Genomic DNA, 17,517 nt, shown 5'->3' with positions numbered 1-17,517 from the left:
GGGTCCAGGCTGGGGATCCGAACCCGCCACCTTAGGTGTACGTGGCTGGCGCCTTAGCCGGTTGAGCTATAGGCGCTGAGCCGAGAACCACATTTAACAAAATGATTTCCTAGCTTTTAATTTTCATGTGCTACATAGATTTTTTTTTTCCTTTATTGTTCAGGATTCGTTGAAGGTACAACGAATTAGGTTACATTGATTGTGTTTGTTAGGTAAAGTCCCTCTTATAATTGTGTCCCGCCCATAAGAGGTATGTCATACACCGGCGACCCCCATCCCCTTCTCCCTCCCCCATCCCTCATTCTCCTACCCACCACCTTGTATTAGATCATCTACTGCCTTCATATTAGGCTATGTAGATTTTTAAACAAATTCTTCATAATAATCTTGATAACTTATCATTTTTTTCTTTTTTTCCGCTTTGTGAATGATTTTTCCCCCATTAACGAATTCTTTGAAAATATTTTCCATTTTATTGATATACCATAACTTGTTAGCCATTCAGGATATTTTCAGTTTTTCATCATTATAAACACTGAAAAAGCCTTTATATATATATATATATATATATATATATAGAAATATTTGTACATATCCTGTTTCCCTGGGAGACTTTTAAAAATGAAACAGTTGGGCCCAAGGACATAAATATCTTTAAGACTCTTTTGTCTTATGACACAAAAGTATTTTCTAGAAGGACCCTAGCATCTTGCATTCCTCTCAACACTAGCTATTATTTTTGTAAATATTGTTCTAGTGAAAATTGGAATGTTACTGCTTTATTTGTATTTCTGTGATTAGTCTGAGTTAAATCTTCTTTCATATTTATTAACTATCTGCATTCTGTGCTTCATCTGCTGATACCTCTGTCTGTCTTTTTCTTAGGAGTTTGTACTTGTGTCTTCCTCCTTAGGTTAAAATGCTTATACGTTGTAGGAAGAGTATAGTTTAATGAAAAGGCATTGTCTTTGAAGTCAAGACCTGAGTTTGAATGCAGGGCTTACTGCTTATTGCATCTTAGCAAATACAGCTTTGGTCAAGTAACTGAATGCTGAATCTTTTGCTGTTTTAAAAGACAGTGAGACCTGCAGAATAATATAATTGTAAAACTTAAGTAAATTTGTATAAATATGTGTATAGGATGTTAAATATATACCTAGCATATAGTAGAGTTTTATTCTCATTTGAATCAATATGAATTTTTTTCATATGCATGTTAATTTTTATGTAACCCTGTGCCTTTCTCTTTGATTTCTTTTTGCCATTCAGTAAAAATAACTTTTCCCTTACAGTTAATTTTATATTCATGGATATTGCTTTTCAGGTGTTGTAAGATTTTCTTTTGTACTTAAATATTTAATAAATAAAGAATTTATTTTGGATTTCATCACTCTTTAGGATATGATCTACCTCTGGGCCATTGATTTGATGATATTTTATTATCATATTAACTTCCTAAATATGGCAACATTCGTTTGGTGATGTCTTTTTTGTTTTACTGAGACATGTGTCAGTTCTTCAAGTAGTACACCACCACTGTATCATAGTGTCACCATCACAAATGCTACATTTGGTAGGGCAAGTCTCCTTCCTTAATATTTTTCTTTCCGTATTTGGCTAAATATTTTCAGATGTATATTTATCAGATAAATAAACCTTTCTTAGATCCTTACTTTCTCTTCCCGAATTCCACTGGGACTGAGTTAAAAATAGAACTGAATTTGGGAAATATTAGCATCCTTAGAATATTTGGAATTATAAAATGTCTCTTCCTATATGTAGGTCAAATATGTGTCTCAGGCAAGTTTTCCAGATTTTTCCCCCATACAGAGCCCGCATATTTTTTGATCTAGGTTATTCCTGAATGTTTTGTTTATGACCATTGTAAATGAGATTTCTCTGTTGCCTGAGGAATGCTGGTCTTGAGAGATGTCCCTTAACCACTGAGAATTTCATGCTTGGTTCAGTTTGCAGAACAGACTGTAGTATATTTCCCTTTGGAAGGTTCATGGTATTTAAGGTCGTCACAAGTTCTAAGTTGAAGTAACTTATTTAACTTTAAGAAAAAGTTTTGTGGCAGGTTCGAACTCAGCCCAGGCCAGCTAAACAACAATGAGAACTGCAACAAAAAATAGCCGGGCATTGTGGTGGACGCCTGTAGTCCTAGCTACTTGGGAGGCTGAGGCAAAAGAATTGCTTAAGCCCAAGGGTTGGAGGTTGCTGTGAGCTGTGATGTCATGGCACTCCATTGAGGGCAACATAGTGAGAATCTGTCTCAAAAAAAAAAAAAAGAAAATGTTTTCTAAAATCAATTATCCTTGGAACCCATATTTACTTGTAGTAACTGGCATTTGGATAACTGAATATCTGGCATTTGATTTTAAAGTGTTCAGATTTCACTTAAATATTAGTAAAAGGAAAATATTTAATTAATAATGAAATTATTTCATTTAAATATTAATAAAAGGAAATATTTCATTCAAAAATTCATAAGCACATTATAAAGTACCACTCCAGTTCTGCTGGCTCTGCATAGCTGAACTTAGAGCCCTCTGCCCTAGAGTTCTTAGGCTTTTTGTGCCTTCTTGTCTTGTTTGGCCTCCTGACTGGCACTTTGGGACCACTGTCTCTGGGCAGTGGGCTCCAATGAGCAGCAGTTGTACTGTTTTCCAGGCAACAGAGGAGGGAGTGGGCCTGCCAGTGTTATTCCCTTTCCCAACAGAGAAGTCCAGCCAGATTTATGGGCAGGCTTTGTTATTTTTATTCTGAGTGGGTGTGTGAGAGAGAGAGAGAGAGAAGGAGGGAGGAGTGTGGATAGCTGCAGAAGCTGAGAGTTCAAGAGGACCAGGAAGACTTGAAGGGTAGTGGGGGGGACCTGGGGAAGGCAGGCAGGTGGAAGGATTAGAATCAAGAGAGGGTAATGGAATGGTGGCTAATATCTGCGAGACATATAAACAGCCTGTGTTTGGGGTGAGGCCTACCTTGTTTCATTGTGCTTCCCCGATATGGTGATTGTTACAGATGGAAGGTTTGTGGCAACCCCAAGTGAAGCAAGTCTGTCAGGGCCATTTTTCTAGCAGCATGTGCTCCCTTCTTGTCTCTGTCACTTGTTGGTAATGCTCACAGTATTTCAGACATTTTCATTATTATTGTATCTGTTATGCTGATCTATGACCCGTTGTCTCTGATGTTCCTGTTGTAATTGAGTAGAGCCTCACTAATGGGACACAGTGAACTTCATGGATAAATGCTGGTGTTTTGGCTGCTCTACCGACCAGCCATTTCCCTTCTCTCATCCTCTTCGGGCCTCCCTATTTCCTGAGACACAACAATATTGAAATTAGGCCAGTTAATAATCCTGCAGGTGACCTCCAAATATTCAAGTCAAAGAAAGTTGCACATCTCTCACTTTAAATCAAAGCTAAAAATGAGTCATCTTAGTGAAAAATGCACATTGAAAGCTGAGATAGGAGGCTCGGTGCCTGTGGCTCAAGCAGCTAAGGTGCCAGCCACATACACCTAAGGTGGCGGGTTCGAATCCCCAGCCTGGGCCCACCAAACAACAATGATGGCTGCAACCAAAAAATGGTCAGGCGTTGTGGCAGGCGCCTGTAGTCCCAGCTACTTGGGAGGCTGAGGCAGGAGACTCGCTTGAGCCCAGGAGTTGGAGGTTGCTGTGAGCTGTGATGCCATGGCACTCTACCCAGGGGGATAGCTTGAGGCTCCGTCTGAAAAAAAAAAAGCTGAGATAGGCCAAAAGTTAGGCTTCTTGTGGCAAACAGCCAAGTTGTGAATGGGAGAGAAAAGTTCTAGACAGGAATTATTAGTGCTACTCCAGGGAGCATGCCAGTGCTAAGAGAGTGAAACGGCCTTACTGCTGTTACAGAGACAGCTTTAGTCGTCTGCACAGAAGATCGAATCAATCACAACATTCCCTTCAGCTAAAGCCTAGCCCAGAGCAAGGCCCTGAGAGGGTGAGGAAGCTACAGAAGAAGAGTTGGAAGCTGACCAGCAGAGGTTGGTTTGTGAGGTTTGAGGAAAGCATTCTTCATAACAGAAGTGCCAGGTGAGGCAGCGAGTGCTCACGTAGAAGCTGCTGCAAGTTATCCAGACGATCTAGCGGAGAAAACTGATGGAAGCCGCGACACTACACAGATTTTCAAAGTAGATGAAACAGCCTTCTACTGGGGGATGTTCAGTTTAGGACTTTCGTAGTAAGAGGGGAGAAGTCAATGCCTGGCTTCAAAGGACAGCTGACTCTCTTCTTCGGGACCAGTGCAGCTGGTGACCTTAAATTGAAGCCAGTGCTCATTTACCATATCCCAAGGCCCTTAGGAATTATGCTACATCTACTCTACCTGTGCCCTGGAAATGGAAGAATAAAGCCTGGAAGACAACATATCTGTTCATTGCATGGTGTGCTGAGTATTTTAAGCCCCCTGCTGAGAATTACTGCTCAGAAAAAAGATTGCTTTCAAAATATTACTGCCTATTAATAATGCACCTAGTCACCCAAGAGCTCTGATGGAGTTGTATAAGGAGATTGTTGTTTTTATGACTGCTAACACATCTCTTCTGAAGCCCATCAGCCAAGGAGTAATTTCTACTTTTAAGTCTTATTTATTTTTTATTTTTTAGAGATAGAGTCTTACTCTGCTGCCCAGGCTGGAGTGCAGTGGTGGAATCATACCTCACTATATGGCCCAGAGCTCTTGAGCTCAAGTGATCTCCCTGCCTCAGCCTCCCAAGTAGCTAGAGTACAGGTTGTACCAGGAGGCCTGGCTAATTTTTTATTTTTTATAGGGACAGTCTGGCTCTATTGCCCAGGCTGGTCTTGAATTACTAGGCTTAAGTGATTCTCCTGCATCAGCCTCCCAAAGTGCTGGGATTATAGGCGTAAGCCACTAAGCCTGGCCTGAAGTCTTATTATTTAAGAAATAACATTTTGGGCAGTGCTTGTGGCTCAAAGGAGTAGGGTGCTGGCCCCATATGCCAGAGGTGGTGGGTTCAAACCCAGCCCCAGCCAAAAACTGCCAAAAAGAAATGACATTTCATGAGGCTATAGCTGCCATGGATGGTGATTCTTCCAAAAGATCTGGAGAGGGCACATTAAAAACCTCCTAGAAAGGATATACCATTCTAGATGCCATTGAGAACATGATTCCAGCATTCACTGAGATTAAAATATCAACATTGTGGTATGAAGTAGTGCAAATTCTGGTAGATTTTCAGTACATTTTTCTGAGTATTCCAGATAGATGTCAGTTTACACAAAATGAAAATAATTGTTTTACTTTTCAGCAGTTTTACCAGTTATTTATCTCGTATTGGCCAGAAACTTCTAGTAAAAATACTAAATGACAGTGCTGAAAGGCATCTATTTCATTCCTTTTGGAAATGCAAAATATATATCAGGAGATTAGAAAGGTTTTTGTTTTGCTTTTATCATGTTAAAGAGATGTCCTTAATTCTAATTTAAAAATCAGTAGTGGGAGTGAGTGCTAAATTTTTATAAAATGTCACTGCCTGTTTATATGATGGATTTTCCTAATATTACACCTTCACTATGTATCTTTAGAATAAACTATAGTGGCTCTTAGTGGATTCTTTTTAACGTCAGCTCTCATTTCATCGAGCATTTTTATATCTGCTCGATAAAAAGTGAGATTAGTTTATATGGTTGTGAGTAGAGGACTGCTGCTGTCTTTACTGAGTTTTAATTTCAGAATTATGCTAACATTGTAAGATTTGCCTACCTTCTTTCATTTCTTCTTGTCTTTTTGACGTGTTGTAGAATAATTTATATTGGCTTAGAATGAACTGTTTCCTCAAAGCACTGTGTAAAGCCATCTTCTGGAGTTTGTTCTTGTTAGTGGGTTTGTTAAGTACTTATTTGGAGGGGGATAGCTTCAGGGGTCATGAGTTTCTGTTTTTCCATTTCTTTGATTAATTTTGGTATTCTCATTTTAAAAAGCATTTCTGTCTCAGTTTTGTTTTCAAAGATACTCGGAAAGAATAGATTTGGATTTTTTTTCTTTTTGGTCTTTTATAAGTTTTAAACCATTAAGAAATGCTTATTAATCAAAATGTTCTTTATTAACCTTATGAAAGTCAATAAATTTTGGTCTTAGATATATGTTAGAGAGCTTAGCATACAAATTTTAGCTAATACCTGGTGCTTCTTACAGAGATCAGCAAGCAGAATATGATCATTCAAGAAAAAAAAGATAACTTGTTACAGTTGATTGCTGAAGTAAAAGACAAAAAGCAGGAATTGGAAGCAGTGACTGCAAAAATCCAGGATCTTAAGGAAGAGTATTCTAGGAAGAAGGAAAGTAAGTTCCAGTTGTAAACATATTTAAGGCATTAATCTAAATTTGGAAGTGGTGATGATTCACAATTATGTGTATCTTGCTTGCTCCAGCCATTTGCAAAAAAATAGATTATAGTGCCTCAGGGCATAACCAGCTGCTCATCTCTGCCAGGTGTCATTAAAGTTAGCTAAGTGAGTTTTATTTTCTTTTGTTTTGGGGACTTCTCCTTGGATTTCTAATATAACTAGTAATAAGGAAACCGATATGAAGGTTTAATTAAGCAGAGTAGGAAACAGTGTCACTAAATAAGATTTGCTATGGAGAAGCCATAGTGTAATTTATGTAGCTACATTTATTGGTGTTGTACAATATTGATATTATGCAACATAATTTATTGACCATACATTCTCTGCTATATATCGTTAAGCACTCTGATTATACTGCAAGGTCTCTTTGTCAAAAAAAAAAAATATATATTCAAATGAATGCTTTTTTTAGGAAGGAATCGTTTTGTTGTTTTTTTTTGCCCACAAACTAAGTAACCAATTCTTCAAATCTCTTGAAAATAGAAAAATTTGTTTTGTTAATGATTTTTCTTATATAGTTCTTATCCAAATCTAAATTGTGAAGTTATTTCTCTTATGATAAGTATTTCCTAGAGTCTACTATAGTAACTTAAAAAAAATCTCAACTAGCATAAAATAAGGCTGATCTTTCATGAGAAATAGTTATGCTCAAAGGAATAGAATATTTTTCCCATGATGCAATTAGTGTATCCTCAGCTGTCCAGAAAAAGCAAAATCATGTAAGTATAAAGTCTTTCTACTTCTGTGCCAGCCAGCCATGCAAATCCCTGGCATATATATTCAGGCTACTACATTTGAAAAATAAAAAAGGCAAAACTGTATAATAAAATAGAATAAGACATATTCCTTTCACTATCCGTATATATTTTTCTTGAGCAATTTTTCTTTCCAACCTGAATAAACAAGCTTTTTTTGCTAATTGGTAGAGGGAGAAACAGAATAACTGTAAGTAGATTCATAGGCTTCACATTGTTTTCATAGTTTAACTAATAAAATAAGCATTGAGTGTCAATTAAAATATTTGATCCTGTGTATGTTTTTTCCTCATAGCTATTTCTGCTGCCAACAAAGCAAATGCAGAGAAGTTGAAAAGGCTGCAGAAATCTGCAGACTTGTATAAAGATCGGCTTGGACTAGAAATTCGAAAAATTTATGGTAAGTATGCTAATATAAGTAAAACATAGGAGATTAGAAAAATATGTCTTGTCTTAAGCAGAGGAGAATTTAAAAAATATTTTCAACTAAAATAAATGACCACATTGACTTTTCAGAAAATAGGAAAAAACTAGTTTTTTAAAATCATTAGCACAGTTAATGATGCTTTGCTTATTCACTTTAAATATTTTAATAAATGTATTTTTTTGGCATGTTTGTCAACATGCAAATAATTTTTGTTCTTTGTTCTTAGTGGCCTTGTGTTGTTATTATTTCTCTAGTTCCTATGGCCTTTGCAGTAATTTTTAATTTATTCAGTCATTTATCTATTGTTTAATACATATATTGCTTCTACTAACCTTTGGATTCTGGCAGGATGTTGTAGTTTTAGAAATGCAGTAATCCACTCTTATCCACACTCTTGAAAATATTAAATGGATGAGTAGAGTGCAGTAAGACATTTTGAGAGAGACCATATTCATGTAACTTTTATTACAATATCTTGTTTTAATTGTTCTATTTTATTACTAGTTGTTAATCTCTTACTGTTTATAACTTAAACACTATCATGGTATGTACGTTGGAAAAAACATGGTACAGGTGGTCCCTGACTTAGGATGACTCAACTTAAAACAATTTTTTGACTCTACAGGGAGTTTTGTGAGATATTAAGTGCATTTTTGACTTATGGTGAGTTTATCAGGACATCACCCCTTTGTAAGTTGGGGAGCATCCACGTACACAGGGGTCAGTGCTATCTGCAATTTCAGGCATCCACTGTGGGTTTGGGAATACATCCCTGATAGATAGGGGAGGACTGTTGTGTGACAGTGAATATTGTTTTCTACATTTTTTGGTATACTTTTCATGGAATTGTTTCCCAGAGAAGAATTACTAGGTTAAAGCACATGAGTGTTTTAATGGCTGTCAACGTATACATGTATATAGACTCATGTATGGCAATGTGTGCTATATTGGGGCTAAGATGCCCCCAGGTATGATGATTCTCTAGGAGGACTTGTCAGACCCAGTATATAGTCAAATTCATGGCTAAGATTTATTGCAGTGGTATAAAACAGAATCAGCAAAGGGAAAATAGCACACGGGGCGAAGACTTAGAGGAAACCGTCCGAGCTTTCAAGAGTCCTACCAGGATGTGCTTAATTCCTTCTGCATGGAACTGTGACTGCTCTACTGGGAAGCTCATTAGAAACATGAAAGCTTGTGCCTGGTTTTCCTTGAACTTTACCCCATGCATCTTTTCCCTTTGCTGATTATGCGGCATCTTTTCTCTGTAATAAATTATAGTCCTGAATACAACCTTATGTTGAGTGAATCCTCCTAAGGAATCTTCAAACCTGGAGTGGTCTTGAGGATCCAAGATCCACTAGCCAAGAGCTAATGAGGCAAGCAGGCCTTCCTAAGGTTCTAAAGATAACAGTCTCAGTCCTCCTATCTCTTTTATGTACACTTTTCTGCAATGTAAGAACTCATTTCATTGTATTGTTGCCAGATTTAGAGTGGGGGCAGCTATATAGGCATGAGTAGAACTTTTTCCTAAAAATGCGTTTCTTCTATTTTTTTTTTGAGACAAGGTCTCACTCTGTCACCCCAGCTGGAGTACAGTGGCTTCACCATAGCTCACTGCAACCTCAAACTCTTGGCCTTAAGCAATCCTCCTGCCTCAGCTTTCCAAGTAGCTGGGCCTGTAGGAATGTGCCACCATTCCAATCTTACATTTCTTTGATTATTTATGAAAGATGACCACTTTTTCCTCCCTTTGTTTATGAATTATATTTTTTCTTTGCCTGTGTGAGTCCTTTATCCATATACCTAGTGATCTTGGTGTTTTTCCTACCAATTGGAATGAGTTTTTAATAAGAAATATTAACCTTTTGGTTAATAGAAAATGGAAGGTCCAGCAATGAACTTGTGATTCATTGAACTCTAAGTCTATATTCACTGTCATCCTAAGGTGCTTTTTCATTTAGTTTGCATTTAAACAGCCAATATTAAGCCTTTACAGTTGTTTTTAGATTCAAAATAGAACTTTGTCATAGCATACCAAATCAGGACATAATATTTTAAGGAAGAGAAAGCCCAAATTATAACCCTTCATTTTTGTCTGAGTATCTTATGAGATTTTTCTTCTTTGGCACATATCCCTCTCGTTACTATTAACAGTTTAAAAATCTGTTATACTGGCCAGGCGTGGTGGGTCACACCTGCAATCCCAGCACTGTGGGAGGCTGAGGCAGAAGGATTGCTTGAGGCCAGGAGTTTGAGACCAGCCTGGGCAATAGAGCAAGACCCAGTTCTACAAAACAGAAAAATCATCTGGGCCTGCTGGCATGCATGTGTAGTCCGAGCTACTCAGTAGTTTGAGGTTGTGGTAAGCTGTGATGATGCCACTACTTTCTAGCCCAGGCAACATAGTGAAACTCTGTCTCAAAAAAAAAAAAAAAAAAACACGGCCTGGTCGGTATGCTAACATAATTATGTTATTCTAAAACTGATTGCATGACAAGTTTTTTTAAGGTTTCTAAAGTTTCCGTTTTATAATGAAAAAAATTTTTAGTGAGGTTTTTTTTTTTAGTTATACTGTAGAAAAAAGCTAAAATGCGTATGAATTTATACTTCATGGCTGCTGTTTTGAATTTTCACAAAGCATTTACTTCTTTGGGAGCATTTGCAGATCTATTGGAATATAGGCTTTAAGTTTAGGTAGCTATAGAAAAACATTAAATTTGTTTAAAAATCCTTTTTTTGTGATAAACTATAATATAAAATTTGCCATTTTAACCATTTTTAAGTGTTTAATTCATGACCTTAATTACATTTACAATATTGTTCAACCATCACCAACCACTATCTATTTCCAAAATTTTTCATCACCCCAAACTGAAACTCTTTACCCGTTAAGGAGGAACTGCCAGTTCCTCCATTACCCATCCCCTGGTATCTCACACACTGGTCATATAGGTTAGTTACTGGTTCTGTAGTAGGCTAAAGCCTTAGATTTATGAAGAATATATATGATAATAATGTGAAAAAGAAGAGAGTTGAAATATATTTATTTTTTTTATTCTTCTCATGCCCCTGTATAAATAATCCTTAATTTACTGAAATTCATAAAAACAGTTCTCAGCTAAGGACACCTGTGACCTCTAACCTACTTTCTGTCTCTAGGAATTTATCTTTTCTATCCTACATATTTCATATGAGTGGAATCATGTAATATACTGTATTTTTTGTGTGTGTCTGGTTTATTTCACTTAGTATTATATTTTCAAAGGTTCATCCATGTTGTAGCATATATCAGAATTCATTCCATTATGGCAGAACAATATTCTCCTGTCTGTGTGTGTTTATACATATATAGTACGTTTTGTTTATCATCTGTTGGCGGACACTGCGTTATTTCATCTTTTGGCTATAATGATTAATGTTTAATGAGTTAATGATTAATGTTGGTATGAATGTTGACTTACAGTTTTCTGTTTGAATCTCCATTTTCAATTCTTTTGAGTATATACCTAGGATTAGAATTGCTGAGTCATATGGTCAAATAATTATATATTTAAACTTTTTGAGGATTTGCCAAACTTTTCTATAGTGGCTATACCATATCACATTCTCACCGGCAGTGTGCTAGGGTTCTAATTTCTCCACATCCTCACCAACACTGTTATTTTCTGTTTATTTATTTTACTGCCATCCTACTGAGTGTGAAATGGTGTTTTATTGTCATTTTGATTTGCATTTCTTTAATTGAGGAGAAATAAGTCTACACTTCCTGGTGGTCCTGAGAATGCAGCAGAACAGCTGCAGAAGAACTCAGCCTCCAAAGATAAGAAAGAACTTTAAGAAATGTACTAAATAGGAATAACCTTGACAGAGACTATGTAACAGATAATATCACTCTGGTTTTTTGAGAAATATTAATCATTAACTTTTTTATGACTTTTTGGCTTGCTAACTAAAAATTTCCCATGACCTAACATCTGTAACTGTAATTGTAACCAAGCATGTATATGTCTTACTAGAGCAGTATAAGAGAGCTTTGTGGGAACAACTCAGGGGGCTCGGGGCTTTAGAGTTCATGACCTGCTGGGTCCCTGCCAGCTAATAGATTCCTTCCCCTGTACTCTTGGTGTGAGAGTCTGTTGGTTTTGATTCACCTGTTTCTGTAACATAATGACTAATGATGTTGAGCATCTTTTCATGTATTTATTGGCCATGTATTCTTTGGAATAATGTTCACTCAAATCCTTAACCCATTCTTAAATTGCATGGTTTTTCTTTGTTCATTTGTAGGAGTTTTAAATCTATCATGTATATTCAGTCTTTATCAGATAAATGGTTTCTAATATTTTCTGATATTCTTTTCAGTTCTAGATTGTCTTTTCCTTCTCTTCATAATGTTTTTAAGGAACAAAAATTTTGTCTTTTCCTTCCCTTCGTAATGTTTTTAAGGAACAAAAATTTTTAATTTTAATGAAATCAGATTTATGTTTTCTTTCATTGGCTTTGGTTTTTGTGTGGCATTTAAACTACAGTGTATTTTGAAACTAATTTATAACTTTTACATTTGGAGACATTGGGTAAGTGACTATATATACTTAGCAGTACAGATATTGATTAGAGACAGGAAAAGAAAGCTTATTTCCAGTGCATGCTTTGGCATACTAAAATATTCTGGTATTAAGTAATTTAATCTCTTTTTTCAGGTGATAAATTGCAGTTTATATTCACTAATATTGACCCTAAGAATCCTGAGAGCCCGTTTATGTTTTGTCTGCATCTCAATGAGGCAAGGGACTATGAAGGTATGCACCGATGTCACTGAGCTGGTATTTAAGGTTGGCATCCCAAAATGTTAATTGAATCTGAGTACAAAGGAATAGGAAGGAAAGTAGCATTTCACAAGCTTGCTTCCTTTTCTAGTCTTGCTTCTCAGGATACAGTCTCCTAAGGGATGTGACTGTGGTTTTGATTTAGAGATATTATTTAGGTGTCTTAAATTTGAGGTAATGTCTCTTCAGGGTGGCACAGTACCACAGTGACTGAAAAGGCTAAAAAACCAAGATCCCTGCATTTCATAAATCTGAATTGTCTTTTTAGAGAACTTTTAAAAAAGCTAAAGCTTTAAAGGGTATGTCTGCCTAAATGTGAATATTATAATTTATTCTAGTAAGTGATTTTGAAATCAAATATAAAATCATCAGAATTTAATAATTTATTTCCCCCCCAAAATTTTTTTCAAAAAGCTATCCTACCCTGAAAATCTCACACATTGATAATGTAGGTTAGTTACTGATTCTACAGTAGGCCAAAAGCCTTTGATTTATGAAGATTGTGTATGATTGCTAATACTATTGTGAACAAGAACAGAGTTGAAATATATCTATCTTTTTTATTCTTCTAATGCCCCTATATAACTAATACTTAATTTATTAGAATCCATAAAAAGTCCTTAGCTCATTACACCCATGCTATCATCTTATAGCATTTATAGCTGACAGATACTCAGATGAATTGCTAAGTTAGTGCTCCACCGTGCCCTGGTGAATCTATCCCTATTCTAATGGAATTTATATCTTAGGAATCTAACTCATATATAAATGTTTGGGGTTTTTTCTTTTTAGGTAATTATCTTCCAGTCTAAAGAGTGCTAGATGTTAAAAAGCAAGCCCATAAAACCTCTTAACTAGCTTTTCAATTTTCTCTAAATTTTTCTCCTCTATTACTGCGTAGTCTGGTGGTATATGACAGCAGGTTAAAGTACAATCTACAGGATAAATTTTGAACTGAATGCTCTTTACTGTTCTTTCTCTGCTATAGACATGGACTTTGTTTCCTAAGCATTCTTTACCAAAGAGGTGGAAATCTGATATTGCTGGATTTCCTTCCCTTGGACAAAGGATGAGATTGATGGCAGAGAAAACCGGATCATTCTTTTCCTTTGACCACCCTCACTGGAGACTTGCTCCCAGTATATCAGCTGGTGCAACTCCATAGAGGGCCATAGTGTTATTTGTGGGTTTTTTGAGCCTCATTTGATTAATAGGCCCTGTAAATACCACTCTTGGAATAGCAACCACATTTTCTAATGCCTTGCATTTCAGTTGTAGAACATTAGATATTTCTTTCCAAAATTGTAAGTTATTAAGGATTGGCTTTGAAGATTTTTCTTTTTTTGTGCAGTGGCCGGAAACCAGAAGTCAGTCAGGGCAAAGCTTTACAGAGAAAAATGACTTAACAGTTAAACTGTTAAAACAGTTTAGGAAGTTAAAAGAAAATGTACAGATTTACAGAGATGGGAAATGGCATTTTGCATCGCTAAGCTCTTCAGTGCTTGAATACCATCTGTTTAAATTTAAAGCAAGTTTATAGTACTTGAGATTTGAATATTTAGGAATTAAAGAAAGGACAGGTCCAAAAGATAGCTAGCATATGAAAATCAAGTGTATCATTTTATGCTCAAAGGATTTCATTAAACTGGACTTGACATTCAAATCAAGTGAGAGCATCTAAATTGGAAATACTTCTCTGCCACAGAAAAATCTCATTCAAATTCTTTGATTTTTTTTTTCTAGTGTCAGATAGTTCTCCTCACCTTGAATGCCTAGCAGAACTTCAAGAGAAAGTAAGGAAGACCAACAATTTTTCAGCTTTTCTTGCTAATGTCCGGAAAGCTTTTACTGCTACGGTTAATAATTAATGTATAAATATATAGATTCCCTATCATGTATTTCTTTTTAAAAGAATTCTCACTATCTGTTGTCTACCTATCACCTCTGGTATTTTTGTAACATTTCCGTGTGGTGTATTTGCTTAAGTCACAGTGTCCCCATGTTGTTTGCCGTTTTGTTTCCTGCAGTTTCAGTTACCTGTGCTCAGTCATGGTCCAAAAAGATAGGATACTTCGAGAGAAAGAGAGAGACCAGTCACATAACTTTCATGGCAATGCTTCAGTTTGGGACCTGGCTGGAGTGGGCCCCCAGTTTGGGGGAGACAGAACTGAACACAGACTCCTCCAGTCCTAGAGAGTCAGAGCTGACTGGAGGGAGGACCCCAGTCAGAGCCATGAAACTTGATACTGATTTGTTTTCTCAACAGGGAAGTTGACTCATTCCAAGATTAGGGGTTATCCTGGCAGTCGGACTCCCTTAAAATAATTGGTAGTGTGTTTTTAGCACATCCTGCATGCCCAGCACTGTCAAAAGCTGGGCTCATCTACTGTATCTCCTCATTTCTATTCTCAACAGTCTGTGACAATCCATAACTCTGCTGTATAAAGCGGGAATCTATAGATAGGGAATCCAGGATGCCAGGAGTTAAACTAACTTCAAGGCACGTGGCTGGCCAGTGTTGGGATCAAAATCACTTGACAGGCTCGCAACTAAATCCTTGAGCTACACCTAAACAGCACTTTATTGCCGTTCCATACTAGATTGCAGGGAAGTATGTAAAGACAAAGTTCTTAAAGATTCTAAATAAATTTGAACTTCCGTGATATAATTTAGCTTTTGTGTCTCTATAGAAGCATAATTATTAAGAATAAAAATTAAACTTTCTTGAAAGCGGGGAAGGAATATCTTTTGTCTGGGTCCTTAGTGTCCTAGTCCATTTTTATGTTGCTCTAAAGGAATACCTGAGGCTGGGTAATTTTAAGGAAAAGAGGTTTATTGGGTTCATGGTTCTGCAAATGGTACAAGAAGCATAGTGCCAGCATCTGCTTCTGGTAAAGGCTTTAGGCTGCTTCCACTCATGGTTGAAGGGGAAGGGAAGCTGGTGTGTGCAGAGATCATATGGCTAGAGAGCAAGCCAGAGGGGGGAGCAGGTGCCAAACAATTCCCCTGGGATCCAGTGGAGCCAGAACTCATTTACGATGAGGACCAGCACTAAGCCGTTGATAACTGAGCCTCCCCCATGACCCAGACACCTCCCACTAAGCCCTACATACAACAATTGGGATCACATTTCAACATGAAATTTGGGGGGGTGGGGCAAATAAACCATATCCAAATCATAGCAGTGAGGAAATAGCCTCACTAAAATGGCAAGGCAGCTGCAGATCTCAGTGAAACAATGAGCAGAGTAACTGGATTTTAGAAGTTCAGTGGCTCATCGAGAAGTTTAGTTTTAGGGATGTAGATTCCAGTCATCAACTCAGGCCTTTATGTGAATGGTGAGTAGAAGGGCTGTTGACTTGTACACAAGTTTTTAATCTGTTGAATCAAATATAAAGCCCTCAATTTTTTTAGGTTTATAATATACCAACCTAGAAATATTATGAAGCTGATATTAAGATAATAGCTTACATTTTAAAGTTAGAAGTTGTACTTTAAATGATTGATGGTACGCACAAAAGGCGAAACAAGCTATCTTAATAGACGTGCTTTTTATATATTATATTTAAAATGGTATGTTGTAAAAATGAAACAACAATTTTATGCATTTAAAATCTTCCTAATGTGGAAATAAAGTGTAAGATATAAAGATAAAAGATTTTCTTAAATGGAAAAAAATATTCACAAGTAGTAACACTAATTGAAATGGAACCCAAATGGGGTCAACTAATCTATTCCACATTTTATAATAAAATGGAACAGTACGATCTCTAAAATTAAACTCAATCACAAATTAAGTTTTAAAAAAGGGCACAAAATCTGTTAGTGGATTTAAAGTTTCAATTTTCAAGCTAATGAGAATGAGAAAGTGTTGCTTCCCTTCTAATTCAGAAAATTCCTGTACAGAGATAATTATATTTTATTATAATTTGTGTATCATGGCAGCAAATTGCCTGCTGAGCTCTCACCTAGCATAATGTTTGGCACATAGTAGAAGCTTAATAGGAATTAATGTTGAGCACCTTATCAAGACTCAGTAGAAAATATTTAATGGGGAATCAGAACTATACCTTTGGAAAAAAGCTGGCTTATCCCTTAATACTTGCACGCATGTTGCTGTGTTGTTTGGACATTTTAAGGTGGCTCTGTTGACAATTTTTGCCTAAGTAACAAGCTGATAGAGAACAAGATTCTTTCTGAATCAAGATGAGTTTTACCTAAATAGAAAAGAATCCATCAGTTAAGTAAGTAAATAGGAGCTATTTAAAATCAGCCCCTTTCTTGTTACTGTGGTGTGGGGTGTGAAAAATGTGATGCTGAATGGCACGAAGAATGTTTTTCGTTTAGACACAAGTTCTCCCCTTACCTTAGCAAGTAGGCATGCTGGAGTAGCAGCTGAGGATAAGGTCTAACAAATGGAAGATCTTCAAGGAAAGAGGCAATGTTTGAGATTCAAATTAATGTGATATATATATGGGAAATCTTGAGTAGTCTTGTTTTGTGAAAAGTTCTATTTTTTTGGCACCAACGTGGTTTTATAGAAAAATGTTGAGTATTAAGATGTAGGACAGTCTTTGCTCTATTATTGAAATTGATACCTGACCTTAAAAATGCCACTTAAAAAAAAAAAAAAATGCCACTTAACCTTTTGTGGTTCAGTATTCTCATCTGGCCATATTACACTATTAAATTGCTACTACATTTAAGCAGTTCATAGCTGTTAACCATGTAATAGAAAGAGGCTCAACATCGTTCGTCACAAAGGAAATACAAATTAAAAGCATAAGGAAGTATTAGTATACACCCACTAGAATAGCTAAAATTAAAATGACTGACAATAAATTAAATATACACTTTGCTCCTGGTTATCTACCCAAAAGAAATAAAACTATGTCCACAAGAAGACTATGTATATTTGTAGCAACAGTGTTCACTGTGGCCAAAAAAATAGAAGCAACTGAAGTGTAAATATGAATATTCATTATGGCATATTACTCAGTGATAAAAAGAAAAAACTAATACATGCAAAAACATGGATGAAACTCAGCTATATCAGGCTAAGTAAAAGACTCCATTCATACAAAATCCTAGAAAAACCTACTTGAG

The 17,517-nt window shown here is 36.3% G+C and overlaps 1 protein-coding gene across 1 annotated transcript in view; it reads left to right on the top strand.

The window, feature by feature from the left end:
• The window catches only part of SPC25 (SPC25, NDC80 kinetochore complex component), a 16,773-nt gene extending 2,480 nt beyond the window's left edge, over positions 1-14,293 (top strand). The window contains exons 3-6 of the mRNA XM_023516348.1: positions 6,189-6,335; positions 7,451-7,555; positions 12,286-12,384; positions 14,155-14,293. Coding sequence (XP_023372116.1) covers positions 6,189-6,335; positions 7,451-7,555; positions 12,286-12,384; positions 14,155-14,279 — 476 coding nt within the window. The 3' untranslated portion in view covers positions 14,280-14,293. The remainder of the gene's footprint in view (positions 1-6,188; positions 6,336-7,450; positions 7,556-12,285; positions 12,385-14,154) is intronic.
• Positions 14,294-17,517: the final 3,224 nt, after the last annotated feature.

Source organism: Otolemur garnettii, unplaced genomic scaffold (genome assembly GCF_000181295.1).
Source record: "Otolemur garnettii isolate 467f Iridium unplaced genomic scaffold, OtoGar3 scaffold00090, whole genome shotgun sequence".
Lineage (NCBI taxonomy): Eukaryota > Metazoa > Chordata > Mammalia > Primates > Galagidae > Otolemur > Otolemur garnettii.
Note: the sequence above shows the minus strand (reverse complement) of the source record. Positions and strands in the feature narration are given on the sequence as shown.